Genomic DNA, 17,947 nt, shown 5'->3' on the forward strand with positions numbered 1-17,947 from the left:
TGGGGTGTGTGTGTGTGTGTGTGTGTGTGTGTGTAAACGGAATCAGGTGTGTTGAGCCCTTACCCTGTTGTATTTGTTCCCAAATATCCTGTGAGAAACTGAGCATGTCCTGTGAGAGCTGAGTACCCTTGATTCCCCTGGCTAGGCCCCCTTGATGTAATCCACACACTGTGAGATAGATAATGCAGAGATGAGGTTCCTCACAAGTCCCCAGTGTAGAAAGGGGGTGTGCAGGCCTCAGCATCTTTCAGGATGGTGAAGCTCAACACCTTCTAGTGCTCATCTTCCTTTGCACCTTCTGTCTATCCCCTTGTAGGGGAGGCCTGCAGTTGTGACTAGGTCCTGTAGAGATGCACAAGGTAAAGAGGCTTGCCAGGCATCTGCACAAAGGCCCCTTCCAGTCTGGGGCTGTGTATTCATGACACTGGGACAGCTCATGACCTGAAACGACGAGCTAGTTGAAATTCCTTAACTCCGATGCACAGTGAATGTCTTCCCCCACACAGTGAGCTATACTAATAGCCAGGAGACCAATGATCTCTAAAGAGGTTTAGATATCTGAGAGGAGGCCGCATGTAAATCGTAGTGTAAATTTAGCTCCGTACCTGGGTTGGTTTTCAACCGCAGTCTGTTGTTATGAGACGTTTAACTGGTCAGATTCCAGTGTTACCACAAGATCGATGTTAAAATGGGCCTGGTGTCAGGCTACTGACGTACTTTTACGTTTTTTCAGTCAATATCAAGGGCTCTTTCTGTTTTTGTTTCCTACTCGTTTATGCCTATCTGATTTTCCCCATGTGTGCTGGCTGTCTAGTAGCCAGCAAAATTTTCTAACTAGAGGACTGCAGACCAGAGTCTGGACATGTACTATATTTAGTTGCGCACTTGTGCATGAATTTAACGTCAGCTTCATGTAACTTGGGTGAGAGTGCAGCATTCCCCGCGCCTTTATGTTGAGCTGGCACAGCAGTCAGACTGATGGAAAGTACAAATTCTCACAGTATAAGGGCCTGTGGAATGGTCCTTCTGGGGCTTCAATAGTTTTCATCGAGGTTTGTAATACGAATAAAAAGGAGAATCGTAATCAAATGGGCTGGGGTAAAATACAGTGGGCAGTTGCAACAGAACTTGGCTTCTCAGCCCCACTGTCTTCCCCATGTTATGTCTGTTATGCTTGGCTACTAACGTTATAAGTTTCTCTTTAAAATGCAGTCGAGACAATTCTCCAAGCCTGAAGGAAATTCGCAACGGCTGCCAGCAGCAATGTGACCGAAAGTCTAACTTACCCCTCCGGCTTCTCCACACGAGTCCTGACCTAGTCTCTCAAGAGGCCACCTTGAGCGAATCTCGCCTCAAATCAGTCATTGTCACATCAAACGAGATCCACGTGGAAGTGGAGCGTAACAACACAGCTAACCAGAAGATGACGGCCAATGTCGGCAACGATAGTGAGCCCAACTTGATTGACTGCCTGATGGTCAGCCCCACCTGTAGCACCATGAGCATCGAGCTGAGTGCCCAGGCAGACAGGATTCTTGGCTGCTACGTGGAAATACTCAAAATGCTGTGAGTGACTTTTTACAGCCTTTTGTACGTTGTCGTCTTAGCAGTTAGGGGGCTTTTCCCAGAGGTCTGTCTCCTCCAACATCTGTGTGCAGCTGGCAAGATAAGACAGGGTTGTAAATCTAATGTGAGCACTGAAGTCCAGTGCCTGAAAGAGGCATCTGGTGCTGCCAATAAATTCTAAAAATAGTATTCGGAGGATGAAAATGGAAAGCTTATTTGTACATTGAGACAGGATATTGTTGCTGGCAGCTATTGGTCATTTATTACCCACAAAACATTCCCATTTCACCCTTCTGGACCACATCGGGATTATTGAACACAGATTCCAGGGGGTGGAACTAGCTTTAAGAGACAAACTCCTGTTTTAGGCCAAGACCCTGTGTTGTGATAAGCACCACAGCACCCATTGTCCTCAATGGGAGTTGAGTGAGCTCAAGTGTCCCTCAGTAGGAACTCAGCTCTTCACAGGATTGAGCCCTTAACGTATTGCAACTCGTTATGCCTGGGTTTTGTAGGTGGTTCAGACTTCCCTCCCTCACAAGCTACTCTGTTGATTAGGCAGTCCACATGGTACAATGAAACCCAGATAAATAAATGACTGCTAAAGAAACCATTACAGAATGCTTGTGATAAAGATGAATTAGAATTGAATTCCATACACTTAGGGATATTTTGACAAGGTCTCTGAGACATGACGTTGCCTAATCAGGCTAGTCTTTTGGATAGGTTTCACTGGAGCAAGTATACTTTCAAGAGGGATTGATACTAAAAGGATTTTCAGCACTAATTTTTTGGGGTGGAAATTTAGATTATCAACTGGATGAATAAGTAAAATCAATGGATAACACGAGATGCATGGTAGAAGTAAAAAAATTAGAGTGGAACATGTATTCAAACAGTGAGGCTGTGTGACCCAAAGGGATTGAATGTCAGGATTCCTGGGTTTTACACTCAATTCTACTTCTGAGTTACAGTGTAATTCATGGATTCCAAGGCCAGAAGGGACCGTTGTGATCACTAGTCTAAACCTCTTGTATAACAAGCCAGCGAACTTCCCAAAAATAATTCCTAGAGCAGATCTTTTAGAAAAACATCCAATCTTGATTTTAAAATTGGAGTGATAGAGAATTCACCATGACCCATGGTAAATTATTCCAGTGGTTAATTACCTTCACTGTTTAAAATTTGCACCTTATTTCCAGTCTGAATTTGTCTAGCTCTCACTTCGTTGAAGAGCCGATTATCAAATATTTGTTCCCCCTGTAGACACTTATAGAAAATAATCAGGTCACCCATTACCTTCTCTCTGTTAGACTCAAAGGAGCTCAGTCTATTTACTTTATCACTGTAAGGCATGTTTTCTAATCCTTTAATCATTCTTGTGACTCTTTTCTGACCCCTCTCCAACTTATCAACATCCTTCTTGAATTGTGGACACCAGAATTGGACACTGTTCCAGCAGCTGTTGCACCAGTGCCAAATACAGAGGTAAAATAACCTCTCTACTCCTACTCGAGATTCCCTTGTTTATTCATCCAAGGACCACATTAGCCCTTTTGGCCAGAGTGTTGCACTGGGAGCTCATGTTCAGCTGATTATCCACCACAACCCCCAAATCTTTTTCAGAGTCACTGCTTCCCACGATAGAGTCCCCCATCCTGTACGTATGGCCTACATACTTAGTTCCCAGATTTACATTTAGCCATATTAAAAGGCATATTGTTTGCTTGTGTCCACCTTACCAAGTGATCCAGATTGCTATGTATCAGTGACCTGTCCTCATCATTATGTACCAATCCCCCAGTTTTTATGTCATCTGCAAACTTTATCAGTGATGATTTTATGTTTTCTTCCAGGCCATTAAATGGCATAGGGCCAAGAACCGATCCCTATGGGGCCCCACTAGAAACATACCCGATCAGTGATGATTCCCCATTTACAATTACATTTTTGGACTTATCAGTGAGCCATCTTTTAATCCATTTAATGTGTGTGCCATGTTAATTTTATATCGTTTTAGTTTTTTAATCAAAATGTTGTGGCTACTGAGTCAAGTGTAAGTATATTACATCAACAGTATTACCTTTATGAACCAAACCTATAAACTCTTCAAAAAAAAAAAAAAAAGTACCAGAGTTCATCTGATAATTTATTTTTCATAAACCCATGTTAAATGGCATTCATTATATTCGCAAAAAGAAAAGGAGTACTTGTGGCACCTTAGAGACTAACCAATTTATTTGAGCATAAGCTTTCATGAGCTACAGCTCACTTCACTTCATGGGATGCTGTAGCTCACAAAAGCTTATGCTTAAATAAATTGGTTAGTCTCTAAGGTGCCACAAGTACTCCTTTTCTTTTTGCGAATACAGACTAACACGGCTGCTACTCTGAAACCATTCATTATATTACCATCCTTTAATTTGTTGTTGATTTAATCTCATATCAGCTGATCCATTATTTTGCCCTGGGATCAATGTCAGATTGACAGGCCTATAATAACCCAAGTTATCCTGTTTACCCTTTTTAAATATTGGTATGATATTAGCTTTCTGTCAGTCTTCTGGAACTTTCCCAGTGTTCAACAGTAATGATCCAGCAAGCTCCTGGATTGAAATTCAACAGTAATGATCCAGCAAGCTCCTCAGCCAGGTCATTTAAACCTCTTTGATGCAAGTTATCTGTACCTGATGATTTTAAAATGTCTAACTTTACTGGCTGCTGTTTAGCATCCTCCTGAGATGCTAGTGGAATGGGAAGAATGTTAGCATAAATGACTTGACTATATCATCTGTGTTTTCACAAATACAGAACAGAAATATTTATTGAACAATGCTGCCTTTTCTGCATTATTATTGATAATTCTACCATTTCCATCTAATAATGGAGCAATACCATTGTTAGGAATTTTTTTTGCTCCAAATATACTTTAAAAACTCTTCCTTACTGTCATTTTTTTATTTTTATAGCTGCTTTCATTTCCTCTCTGACAAGGTCTTTTTTCTTTTTTAAATCAGTACAGCCTCCTTGTTCGATTGCTAGACATCCAAAAAACCCACAAAGTGTTCCTAAACAATTCCCAATTATCATTCACATTTTTCTGATTAAACTCTTCCTCCCAGCTGATCTTGCTCATAACTATTTTCAGCTTTGTGAAATTGGCCCTTTTAAAGCACCAAATGTATATAATTTATTTATTTATTACTGGTCTGGATTTTATTCTGTTTACACATTATAAATGTGATCAAGTCGTGATCACTTGTACCTAAGCTATTATCAATGTCTATTTCTGTGATCAGTTTCTCTTTATCTGTCAAGAAATAGTCTAATATAGAATTACCCTGTTAGCTGCAACACTTTTTGAGTTAGGAAATTGTCATCTATAATGTTTAGAAATGTCAAGGATGTTTTATTGCTGGCAGCATGAGACCTCCAGCATATGTCACTCAAATTGAAATCCCTCATGATTACACAGCTTTTTCCCCCCTGCACATTATAAATAGGTGTGTAAAGAGGTGGTCATCCTGTTCCCCAGTATGATTTGATGGTCTGTAGCAGACATTAACTAATATCGCATCTTGTGCTTTATCTGTTAGCACATTGATGTGTAACATTCAGGATCATTTTCTTCTGTGTCTGGGAAACAGATAATCCCATTGCTGACATAGAGTGCCACTCTGCCTCCCCTTTTGCCCACTCGGTCCTTCCTAAATAGGTTATAACCATTTGATTTTTAACGTGTAAATCATGCAGATCAGCCCACCAGGTTTCAGTAATACCAACTAGATCGAATTCGTGCTCATAAATAAATGAAAGTGGTGCTGGGAAAACCACTAAAGTTTCCCCATTTTTAATGTTTTAATAATACAAGGTGTTGTGAGGGGTAAATAACTGAGATTTGAGATGTTTGGGTTACAAGGCATTGTGGATGAAATCCTGACTCTGCCAAAGTCAATGGGAGTTTTTTCACTGACGTCAGCGAGGCCAGAGTTTCATTAAATAAGTGGGCAAGATTTCAATATGTACTCCCTGGAATTAAATAAATCAAAATGTGATGACTGAGGACTTCCTAAAAACAAGAGCCAGCAGAGGGCCACATTTTCAGAATTATAAAAATGCACGAGTATGTTTTGTGTATGCCGTAACCACATTTGCATGTATACATGCAGACATCGCACACTTTGATTCTATGCAGACAGAGCCTGAAAATATGGGCTATACAATTTATTGGCAAGGCAAGTTAAATCCAAGATGGAGCTGTCATTCTCCTTTTTAGCAGCAAGCTGCTTTAATACAAAGTTTTGAGTAGGTTCCTCTTTGACTAGACTCCTCTTTCCTGCCCCTTAGAAAAGTTAGTGTTCGATCAACACAGCATTTGGCTTTGGTTTACATGGTACCTTGAGAGTCTGTGTGTGCGTAGGTAATGCATGAGACATACCTCATATTCATCCCAGTCCCCTTGACTCTTGATACTTTCCACAAACACCATGAACTCCCAGTCCCAACGCTATCTTGGGCGCTACTCATTTTTCTCATTAAGCATTGATTGTTTTATTGTTTTCGTTTCATCATGCAGCTGACACAGATTTTATAAACACATTCACTAACGGGCATGTTCTTCCTTGTGGTTTACCTCCAACTCTCAGGTTACCCATATGAAGCATCTGCATCAATCTCAAGTCTTGTACGGAGAACTATGATTTCATTACATACTGTACATTAATATACAGTTTGTGACATGATCCACAAGTATTTTCAACAAGCTCCTCAACTGAAACAGTGGGGATGGGGAGCCATTATGGCTGGGGGGGGGGTGTTTGTGTGTGTGTGTGTAATTGGCCACCCTGGAGACCCAAGTCCACAAAATGAGTACAGCACATCACCAATGGGTACAGGAAAATCAGTGCAAGTTTCCTCTGACTGCCTTGCCAGTATGTCCTGGTCCTGACACAAAAGGCACTGCTTTTAACCTAGTTCCAATGCCCTTCTATTCCCATTCAGCCCCTCCTCTCTACTGAGACCACTAACAAAGTTGCGAGTTAATGTCCCTCAGTCATTCTGGGTGTTTTCCCAAACCCGTCCTGAACTAGGAAGTTCTACCTGCAATAACAGTCATTATTTATTTAATGACTATATAATTAATTTAGGGCGTCAGGGAGTAATCTATTTAGGCTAATTTTAATTATTCAAAGTCTCACAAATAAGAATCCTTAACAATATCTTCAGTAGAGGACATTTCCTGTTCTTCTTTCTCCTGAACACTTGGCAGTTTTGAATCAAAGAACCTTTGAGCTATTAAAATTTAATGCTATTCAGTAACCTCTAGAATAACTCATACTTCTGCAACACAGAAGCTTGAGCACCTGTTTGACAAAATTCATCTCTAACCAAGTTCAGTTTTGTCATCCACATTGAGATGACTGTGATAGAACCAGGAATGGTTGATGATTTCCATCATCATCATACAAAAGAAAAACCTATACTAATTGTTTGACTTGTATTGGAAGATGAGGAATAGTCTGGACAGATTTTAAAGAAGCTGTATTCTAACCTGGAATACAAATATGCTTTTTGTCCTCTTCGTGATGGTTCAAACTCAGTGTCAAATAGACTCCCACAGATCCTGGACGTTGATGATATCATCAATACCAGCCAACCCGCCTCCCCCTTTTTTGAAAGACAAATAGTCTTAATTTTTTACTTTGAATCTATGGTAAATTGATTGAAAATTTGCGGTTGAGAATATTCAGTTAGAGCATCCGAGAGCTGCCTGCCACTGTCCAGTGCCTGGTTTAAGTGATGATGATTCCCATACACTGAAGAGTTTCCTGTACAGTAAAATGTTTCTTCCACATGGAGCAAATTTCCAGCATAATGTCAGCAAGGTCTTCTCCCAGTTGCAAACCTGTAAGGAGGGAAACATCTGCTGACAAATTTGGCTGCCTCTCAACTTCAGCTGACTGATTTAAGTTCACATGTTGAGATCTGTACATCCACAGCAGAGGAAAGGCTGCCTGCAGCCTCACTCACTGGGGCACCACTTGCAGGTGGCACATGTATGCAAGGGTCTCCAGGATTGCTTAGTCTTCAGATTATGTGGGAGTTCTCTTACCTTTTAGGGTATATAAGCAATTATGTTACAAAGGAAAAAAGAAAAATGTGTTCCCCAATTCATATCTGGAGACATCTACTGTTGTCAGTCAGGCTAATATGTAAGTTAAAATAGCGGCTAACCCAGTTGCAAGAGCAGAATCCACTAGGAGAGGCAGCAGCCACGGACGGTGCTTGTGAATTTTCCTGTGGCCATCTTTCCTCTTTGTTATTATTTGTTTCCGTTGCTGTCCACAATGTGCTAGGTGCTTTCGGAACCTAAAAGAGGCCCCAAATATCTCTCGATGTGGGCTATGCCTGTAGGTAAGTACAGGACAGAGTTAAGTCCAGCGGCAGAGATGCCTGGAGAAACTTACATTGCTGCTATTTGAGCTTTGTATCTGCTGGGAACATTAGAGGACTTCGCTCTCCAAAGCTGTCAATCCAGCAGCACTACATTTGCCTTTAAAACAACAATGCTGAGCATAAGAGACTTCCAGCTCCTTTTTCAGACAATGGCAGCAGCATTTCTTACTGGCCCAAGCGAGTGCCCAGTGAAAATGATTTCCGCCCTGAAGTTCCAGTCCATGTGTGGATCCACACTGCCCCAAACTCCAGGTTCTCTTACTGCACACATGCACTGCAGCTTCCCCAGCCTCCTCTGCATTCCCCAATAGGTCAGCACCATGCCCTGAATATTCCAAGCAGATTCTCTGATGTCATGTTTATCAGGGTTGCCCTGGGCTGCTAATATGTTTTGGATTGTTTGCGCTGCATATGACATGTGGGCAGATTTTCATTTTGGTGAAAGGTGATACCTGGAAAGGAAAATGTATTATGTCTGCAGGCAGATGATTGTGATGGCCCTAAGTCAAATGCAGTTTAGGCAGAGATTATTTAATTATTATTGGTGGCTACCATTCTGGACTGAGAGAGAGACAGTTTTCTGGGTAAGTTACATTGTTTGCAATGGCAAGTGGTCACTCTGACAGCCTTCACACGTTTAGCACCTTGATACCCAGTCTGTCCCTAGCTTTCCATGGACTCTGCAGATAGCTTCACGCTCAGTAACACACAATCCTGACATTAATTTTTGCCTGATTTGGGATTTTAAACTGAAATCCTGAATAATGGCTGCACTGGGGCTGCTTTCTCGCAAAGGCCCTCCATGGGATTAAAGGCTTGTGATTAGTGAGTTGGAGCTTTCAGTTCAGCAACCACTGAACAGCTACATGGGAAATTTTGTCATATGCACTTTTCATTATGCCTTCTGTATCTTTGTGCACTGTGCCTCCCCTGCTGTGGCCTCTTGTTAACATTCAACCAGAGATACTCCCAACTCCCTTCCTTTTTCCTGTTTTAAACAGCCCTGACTTGTCCAACAGGGCTTCAGAGCTTTTCAGGGACCAAAAAATGAAAAAATCAACCTTGTGAGTGCAATAACCTGACGGGATCTGTAGAGAGTGAGAATGTATTTGAAGAAGGAGTTGGTGTGAGGAGAATGAGACCACTCCTGGAGGCTTCTAATAAGTTTTAGTTTTCATCTTGTTATTTTTCTGCAGCGTTTATTTCATGTTTCCGTGGTCATGAATTGGCTGATACAACTAATTCTCAAGAGTGACCAGAAAAGGAGACTAGATGCATGACAAGATTCCATGTTCAGATTACACTTCTGTATTCCATGTTCGGATTACACTTCTGTGTCCAAACTCTAAATAGTTCACTTAAGGTAGTTTTCTTTTTTCCTGGTGTTTAAAATGGAATCTGGTTTATTACTAATGTTCCTCATAGACCTTCCTCCACAAATGACATGTGCTGCTTGAAGTAGATAACATCCCTGCTTTAATATAGAGAGTCTCAGATTTCTGCATGACTCTGTCTGCAATGTCTCACTCTCACTTCCCCTTTAATAAGCTGCTTTTTTCCTCCTCCCAATTTCTTTTGAAGATCAGCCAAAAAAAATTGATTAGTGCATATTATTCCTAATCACAACTCTCCAGATTGCACAAGAAAGGATTTCCACAGTGTAAAACTTAACCTGAGATGTCACAGTGACTTCACATATTAAACCTCAAAGTAGGTTTAAGCTTTTAAGCTTATGTTGGGAAAGATCTTTAGGTGCTTAACTCAAATGTGTATTGAAGAAGCCTTGAATGCTTTTGGCAATGGTCTTTTGGCAATGGTCTGTCTCCTGGTTTAAAGGATCACTTTTCTAGTTGGTTGCACTGCACCTAAACATCAACAATATACGTACAGTAGAACCTCTGCTGCTGCCTAACTGTGTATTTCTGGTTCCAAATGAGCTGTGCAGTTGACCGGTCAGTTCGTAACTCTGAGGTTTTACTGTATTTAATCTCAAAGCTATTTGGGAGCACGTCGTAGACCCAGTGACAGTAATTTTCAAAATGTAGCTGCAGATGGAATATGAATTGCAACTGTGAATAAATGGCTGTGCCCAGGAGGTAGGTGTTTGGCGTTGTCTGTCTTATACAGAGGTCTAGTGGTTAGAGCACACAGGACTCCCAAGATTAAATCCTGACTGCTACTGCCCGGATGTGTTTTGCTTAACCTATTTGTGCCTAAGTTTACTCATTTTTAGAACAAGGATAATATCTCACAGGCCTGTTGTGAGGTTTAATTAATATTTCTTTGCTTAAAGGGCCTGGAGATTCTCTAATGAAAGGGTCTGTGTCAGTGCAGCGTTTTTCTTGCATTACCACCAGTCATGCTTCCAGGCAGGCCCATCCCCAGGTGCTATTACATTTTAAGACATTAACTCCTACATGGAGATGATGGAGAACCAAAGCTGCTGCTTTAAAGAATTCCTTCTTTAGGACCTGCTCCTCTGAAGCACATAATGGAGCTGGCTCGGTGCTACTCTTGCCTAGTGTCTGTAAAACTGGCAGTGCTGAGAGCTGTGCTCACAGTCCACAAAAGTGCTGTGTGTCTTAAGGAAGAAACTCTGTTAATGAAAGCTCAAAGAGTACTGTAGCTGCAGTGGGCTTGATTCTGGTCTCACACCGGTTGTACACGAGTGTAACTTCTCTGACTTCAGTGGAGTTGCTCCTGATTTACACTAGTGTGACAGAGGGCAAGATCAGGCCTGATGCCTTTTAGAATCACTGGCATAGACCTGAGGCTTTCTGTTGCAGAGCACCATAGCTTGACATGAGATTTGCTTTGTGCCTCAAGTACTAAAGATAACAAGAGGGTAATAAGTTGAATTTATTAGAGGACATAGCCAGGATTCTCGACTGTTGTTTGTTTAGAGTCCTGGAGAAAACTGAGTTAGGGGTTATCTGCCTGGACAATGCCACATTATGTGCTTAACTGACCTCCTTTCTCATGCTGACACCTTACACCAATTTATTTTACTGTTTCTTGATGGGGGGGATCTCTAAATCATGTCCCGAAACTCTATGTTGGCCACAGTATTTGAGACCCTTTGCCTGCTAGGAGGAGCTGCTCACAATGTAGATTTGCTACCTGATTATATGATCATGAAAAAGCAGGCTGCTCTCTGGAGTACAGGAACCAAAAATGTGTGCCTTTCCTTGTCATGTTCCCTCACTGAGTTACACACGTCATCTGATGGAAATGTGCCGAAAGTGGGAATCAAACCCAGGTCTCCTACATGGTAGGGTGGAAGAGAGACCACTAGGATATGGGACTATCCTAGCTCACAGTGCTCTTGGATCACTCATCTGTGAGCTTTCTATGCCTTCAGAATCCCAAGGGGTTGTGTGGTGTTTGTTGCTCTAAAGAACTGGAAGCTGTAGCAGAAAGGGACCCCAGGTTTTCGGTGAGCTGGAGTCGTCATATTCTTGTCTGTTTATTTTCCTCCCTTAATTTGATCATTTTGATTGTCTTGAGTTGGGATTTCATCAGCTCCTTACATTGTTGTTTAATAATCTGATATTCATGCATGCAGATCTTCTTTGCATCATTGATGTTTAGTGGACTGGATTTTACTGTCTGTTAAACTGCGTATCTGAAAGATTATGGAAAATCTGTTTTATATGTGTTGGGTTGACTTGGCTCCACTAGGGAAGGCTGCTAGGGCGTTTGGACACAGCACTTGTCTATATTTTCTTTTCTCTGGGACAGAACCGCTTCTGCTCTTTTTATAACTATTGAGTGGGTTCTTCTGTTTGTTGTCTCTTAACTGAGTGCGATGTTAGTGCTATCAGTACATGATGCACATCCGAGAACATTACGCTTTGTTCATCTCTGAAGAGACGTCATAATCTTGTGCCAAGTTTGAAATGAAGCTGGAGTCCCTAGTCTCCTAGCTTTTAAACCAAATCTGAAAGGTAACAGTGCTAGGAAGAGCTAAAATCTTTCCTACGCTATCTTTTTTAGATCTTCCACAGTGTTTGTCTCATATTAAGAGCTTAGCTTGGAAGCAGCCTATGTTTCGGCCATGAGCTCCTGGACTTCTTACTATTAATAAGTGGGAGTGTTAGTATTTAGGACAGAGAACTGGGCATCAGGACTCTTGGGTTCTATTCCCAGTTCTGCCACAGACTTGTCAAATCACTTACATTCTCTTTGCTTCATCTGACTCATCTGTAAATGGTTATAGAATGGTTGTAGTAATACTCTTTGCACAGCGTGTTGTGGGGCCTAGTTAATTAATTAATTAATGTTTGAGATCCTTTGATGAAAGGGCGCGGAGTATTATTCATACAAAATGTACCTTCCCTGCTTTTCCCTATTGACCCATCCATTCGAGCGGTTCCCACCTTGTGGGCGGATTGAGGGAATTGGCTTTCCAGTAAAGTACACTTACACTTGAAGCCGATCATTCCCTCTAGCCCAGTTCACATGAACATCCTCCTTTGGAAGGCACCTCAGATATGGTCAACTATGTCTACAGACATTGAAGATGAAAATAAAATGAATCAAGTAGCAGATACATCCTGCTAATGTTTTACAGAGGGGAGATATTTCCATTTGTGAATTCTTTCCCTTTTTGTGTGTGGGCTCAACTTAAATAGATCTCTTGTCCTCCACCCTCTTTTGCTATCCTCGCCTACCCTCTCCCCAGACAACACTGCTGAAGTATTTTCAAAACAAAATGTATCTGTGCAAAAAATAATGTCTCTGGAAAATGACAATGCTGTCTTTTCCCTTTCATGATCTAAATCGGGTCGGCAACCTATGGCACACGTGCCAAAGACTGCACATGAGCCGATTTTTAATGGCACGCTGCTGCCTGCCGGGTCCTAGCCACTGGCCCTGCTCAGCCCGCTGCCAAACCCAGGCCGGGCACACACACCCCAGCCTTCTGCCCTGACCCCTGCACCCCCCTCACACACACCCAGCCCTCTGCCCTGACCCCTGCATCCACGCACGACCCCAGCCCTGACTCCAGCACCCCCACACATGTCCCCAGCCCTCTGCCCTGACTCCTGCAACCTCCTCACACGCCCCCAGCCCCCCCCGTGCCCTGACTCTTGCACACCCCCCCATATTCCCACCCCAACCCTGAGAACCAAACTGGAACTCCTGCACACACACACACCCACATTCCCCCTGCACCCCTCACACCAAATGGGAGCTGCCCAGGTAAGTACTCCACACCCAAACCTCCTGCCACAACCCTGAGCCCCCTCCCTCATTCTAGCTCCTGGCCAGACCCTACACCCCAACCCCCAGCCTGCTCCTTCACCCCCAGCCCTGTGCTCAGTGCACTCCCGCCCTCAGCTCAGTGCAGAGAGAGAGGAAGAGAATGGGCTAGAACCAGGGAGAAGGTAGGTACCCATTCTATGTGGGCAGGGCAGGGATCCCAGACCGGCAGCGGGCTGAGCAGGGCCAGCAGCCAGGACCCTGGCTGACAGGAGCTGGCGGACGGAACCCCAGCTGGCAGACGGAGCCGCTCAGCCCACTGCTGGTCTGGGGTCCTGGACGCCAGCCCCGCTCTGCCCGCTGCCAGTCTGGGGTTCTGGTTGCCGGCCCCTTGCCAGCCGGGGTCCCGGCAGCAGGCCCCGCTCAGCCTGCTGCCGGCCTAGGTGAATGGAACCCCAGGCTGGCAGCAGGCTGAGCAGGCCGGCGGCGTAAGATCAGCATTTTAATTTAATTTTAAACGAAGCTTCTTAAACGTTTTGAAAACCTTGTTTACTTTACATACAACAATAGTTTAGTTATATAATATATTGACTTATAGAGAGAGACCTTCTAAAAACGTTAAAATGCATTACTGGCATGCGAAACCTTAAATTAAAGTGAATAAATGAAGACTTGGTACTCCACTTCTAAAAGGTTGCAGACCCCTGATCTAAATTAGCCCTTGGTCCTTGTCTGGTTTGAATGGCACCTTTCCCATGTGCCGAAGGTTTTAATTTCTTTTTCTTTGGGCATACTTTCCATTCTGGAGCAGAGAGTTTGGTTTGCCCTTTTATTCCATTGATTCCGTGCCACTTTGTTGTATAATGGAGTGGCCACCTCTGAGAGGCGGAAGAAAAAAGGGTCTAATGAGTTGTGAGTGCGCACCAAGTGAAGTTCACAGAAATCTCAAGTTAACGATATGTAATTGTTTTATGAAGCAGGCCGTAAAATTGCACTTGGTACTTGTAGGGCAAATGTGATGGCAGCTTTGTAATCTGGCTCATTCCTCCACCATAAAAAAAAAAAAAAAAAAGGGTCTGATTAAAGTTCAGAGTGGAGTTGTAAATAATAATGGCTTGGTAACTGCAGTTCAAAGTTAGATGAAAATATTACCTAGCAATTAAATGTTAGAAGGTCTCGTAAACAACTCACATCTTTAAGGTGACATGGAGGAGGTCTCTGGAGGTCAGGTCTCAGCATTTCATTGTAAATATGTGATTTATTGTGCCATGCCGGAGAACATGCTGAAAATGAAACGGGAAAATGTCACCCTAGATCATTAGAGTGCGTCAATAAAGCAGAGAAATTGCTGCTGCTTACAGTAAATGACTTCTGACTCATTGAACCAACTGCTGACAGTCTGTATTAAAACATCTTGGTGCTAATAACAATGTTCCTCTCCTAGGTCAGACTATGATGACTGGAGACCAGCTCTGGCCAGCTTGCTTCAACCTATCCCGTTTCCCAAGGAGTAAGTTCACAGCACCAGATTGTTTACTGAGATCCCTGTTGGTGTGGTTGTTTGATGGTGCAATCTTTACAGTCTGTTAAACCTTGTTGCACCGGAGAACTTGTACTTTGGAAAAGTCCAGTGGAACGTATGCCATGTGGCCACAGAAAAAGAGGCATAAAGTTTTCCTGGCCCTGTGTCCCTCTCCCCTTTTTTCCAAGACCATTCTGGAGAAGAATGAGTAATTTGATACACTAAGGTGGGGAGGGTGAAGTTGTAGTGGGGAGGAGGAAACGCATGACTGACTATCCAAGGACGTTTCATCCACGTGATCAAGACTTAAATTGTTTGTATTACGGTGTTTTGGTAGAAAGAAGAAGCTGCCCTGCCACTTAAGGAGCAGCCAAGCTCCCTTGGAAACCTATTAATGAGCACTAGTGTTTATAAAATGTAGATCTCCAAGGGTGAACATTACAGCCTATAATTGTACAATTTTGCTAGCTTATCACATCCCCCAGTGGCCCAATGCCTTGAAGCAACAAGGTCCAACTCCTCTGGACCAGGCTACCTGAGCTATGGCATGGCTTGGGAAATAGGAAACAGTGGCATCATTTGCCTGAGTCAGTCTTCCTGAAGTTCCCCAGGGGGAGTATAACTCAGTACCATGATGCAAGGCACTTTACAAAATGACCAACAGTTGCCTTACTGATGTGCGACACTAATTAGTTGTGACCGGGCCTTGCAGTGCAATTAAAGAACACACCTGGGCCTTTAAGGGAGCCAAAATTCTGTTTACAACTCTAAGTTCAGTGGCCAAACTGTGAAGTCCTTTACTCTCTTTCCGCTGACGTGAACCTCCCGTTGAAGTTGATGGAAATTTTGTCTAAATAAAGACTGAGTAAAAATGACTGGATTTGTCCCTGTGCTATTAGCTTTTCATAATTGTTAAATGAAGGGGGTTTTCTACCTTGGTCTGTGTCCGCAGTATAGTCCCTTTTATGCAATGTGGGCTGCAGCTGCTTTGCGTGTTTATGGAATGTGTTGTGTAAGAATTGCAAAAATCAATCAATCAAATTCTCAGACCTTTCTGTTTTTAATTGCAGGGCTCTCGCACATGAGAAATTCACAAAGTAAGTGTTTGTTTCTTTAAAATGCCTTTCTGTGATACCAAAACCAAGTCAGCACTAGCAAGGATGGGTCGATTGGTGTCTTGTCTCCAATATTTTTGTCTGTGATGGTCTGAGCGTATGTTCTGTTAGTAATAAAGTTATGTGGTTTACTTTGTAATTTACTGCGGCTGCAAAAGTCCATGGACTAAAGACATTTGATACTGATAGTATGTCACTGTGCATCATCAAAAGCTTTCCAAGCCTATTTTAAATAGGCACTATCACTTTTAGACCACCTACTTCTTGGGAATGCTGTTCCATTTATTTCTCTCTAAACTGCAAATATATAAATTTAAAGTGTAACCCACAAGAAATGTGACTCCTGTGTGAATTCTGCAACCAATCAACTGTTGGCTTTCATCCTTTTTTCTTTTTTTTTTTTTTAGGGAGTTGAAATATGTGATTCAAAGATTTGCGGAAGACCCAAGACAAGAAGTGAGTCTCTTTTTCCAGTTTAAGCAGCATAGTAATCAAAGGGATCGTGAGTGCACTTGTCAAAACGTTCCTGCATGAAGCAGTACAGGTGCCAAAGCACTGTGTAGTTCTCGGTCTGCTGCCCTTGGATCACCTAGAGAGCCAAAATGCATTCAGGATATAGGCTGCAGTATGATAGATGGCTTCTTGCCTTGTATATAAACATGACCTCCATCTTCTGTGGCAGAAATTAGTTGATGATGTCACTGCTTTGCAGTAAAATGCAACCAGCAAGAATTATTTTCCTATTTGCTGTATGCTCCCTCAGGCTCTTCCTCGTCTGTTGAGAACAGGGAAGCAGCAAGCTCTGGATCCTGTGATTTACAAAACAACAAGTTTTTGTTTAGCTGCGTTTCAGTTTTGTTGTGTGCCAGTGACTTTGTTCTCATGAACAAAGGAGGGTATTCCTGGAATCAGTGCATAGCTCTTGTGTCTTGATGGCTGACGGCTTCACAGCCACATATGTAACTGGTTTAACGTAGTCAGCTGAAGCTGATTCAGACAGGGCCTCTCATCTCCATTAATCTTCTATATCAGCATGCAGGGAAAAAAACTACCACAGAACTGCAGGCAAGGAGCAAGTTGGAACTTGCATTGTTGTCCGTGCTGAGAATTTTTGGCATTCAGATTTTTTTTCGACTCTCTGATCAAACCTACCACTCTAGTGTAACTCCATTGACTTCTGTAGAATTACACCACTGATGAATTTGGCCCAAGATTATTATTATACCCAAATGCAAGATAATTCGCTTCATCTCCCCCTCACCAAAAACCTGAAATAAAGCTATGCCCATTGAAAAGAGAAAATCACAAGAGGGACTGCTTGCTCTAATGCATCAGAGTCCAAGAAGTGGGAGGACTCTTCTTAAAGACCATAGAGCTAGATATAAGAGAAACTACAATGGCAGTGGCATGTGCAGAGCCAAATTTGGATGAGTAACTGCCAGTTGTTTGGGCCAATTCTTCTGCCCAGTTTCTGCCTTCTCTGTCTCTGCTGTAGTCTCTTTCCTGGGCTTTCCCCCTTGCACCTGGTGAAGTTTCATAGCAGCAGAAAGAATAACAGACTTTTGTAAGTAGAATGAGGAAGCCACAGTCTGCCACCCCAGAAACTAAGACACACATGGAGTGGTGAGGGAGCTGAGGAATTTAAGCCTTTTGTTTTCTAGTGGAGCTGCTCTAGATTAATGCCATTTTGGGCTTTGTGTGAAGGAAATGAAAAGGGCTGTTTGGCCAGCATTGATAGAGTTCCACTCCTTGTTCAAGTGTTGATTCTGTTGAGTGATGCAAAAACAATGAGTGGCTTGCAGCTCTGTAAATAATAATATTAACACCAAAAGAGGAATCCCCCTGCTTTGTGGAGTGGCTGCTCTGGGGATGCTGGGTAATATGCTGGATGTGCTGAGAATATTGGAGGTAACCCTAACCTTCCAAGTGTCTTTGCTTTGTCTCTCAGGTCCACTCGTGTTTGCTGAGTGTGCGGGCTGGCAAAGATGGCTGGTTCCAGCTATACAGTCCTGGGGGAGTGGCCTGTGATGACGATGGAGAACTATTTGCCAGTATGGTACGTGTCTGCAATAACGTGAGTTTA

The 17,947-nt window shown here is 42.7% G+C and overlaps 1 protein-coding gene across 5 annotated transcripts in view; it reads left to right on the forward strand.

The window, feature by feature from the left end:
• CMIP (c-Maf inducing protein) overlaps nt 1-17,947 on the forward strand; it is a 168,413-nt gene that overhangs the window by 135,336 nt on the left and 15,130 nt on the right. For 3 of the 5 annotated variants that reach the window (XM_077831130.1, XM_077831132.1, XM_077831134.1), the window contains 5 exons: nt 1,213-1,566; nt 14,672-14,737; nt 15,820-15,846; nt 16,272-16,320; nt 17,813-17,938. In XM_077831130.1, the coding sequence (XP_077687256.1) occupies nt 1,213-1,566; nt 14,672-14,737; nt 15,820-15,846; nt 16,272-16,320; nt 17,813-17,938 (622 nt within the window). The remainder of the gene's footprint in view (nt 1-1,212; nt 1,567-14,671; nt 14,738-15,819; nt 15,847-16,271; nt 16,321-17,812; nt 17,939-17,947) is intronic. The other 2 variants (XM_077831131.1, XM_077831133.1) reach the window with 1 other exon arrangement.

This window comes from Eretmochelys imbricata, chromosome 12, assembly GCF_965152235.1.
Source record: "Eretmochelys imbricata isolate rEreImb1 chromosome 12, rEreImb1.hap1, whole genome shotgun sequence".
NCBI lineage: Eukaryota > Metazoa > Chordata > Testudines > Cheloniidae > Eretmochelys > Eretmochelys imbricata.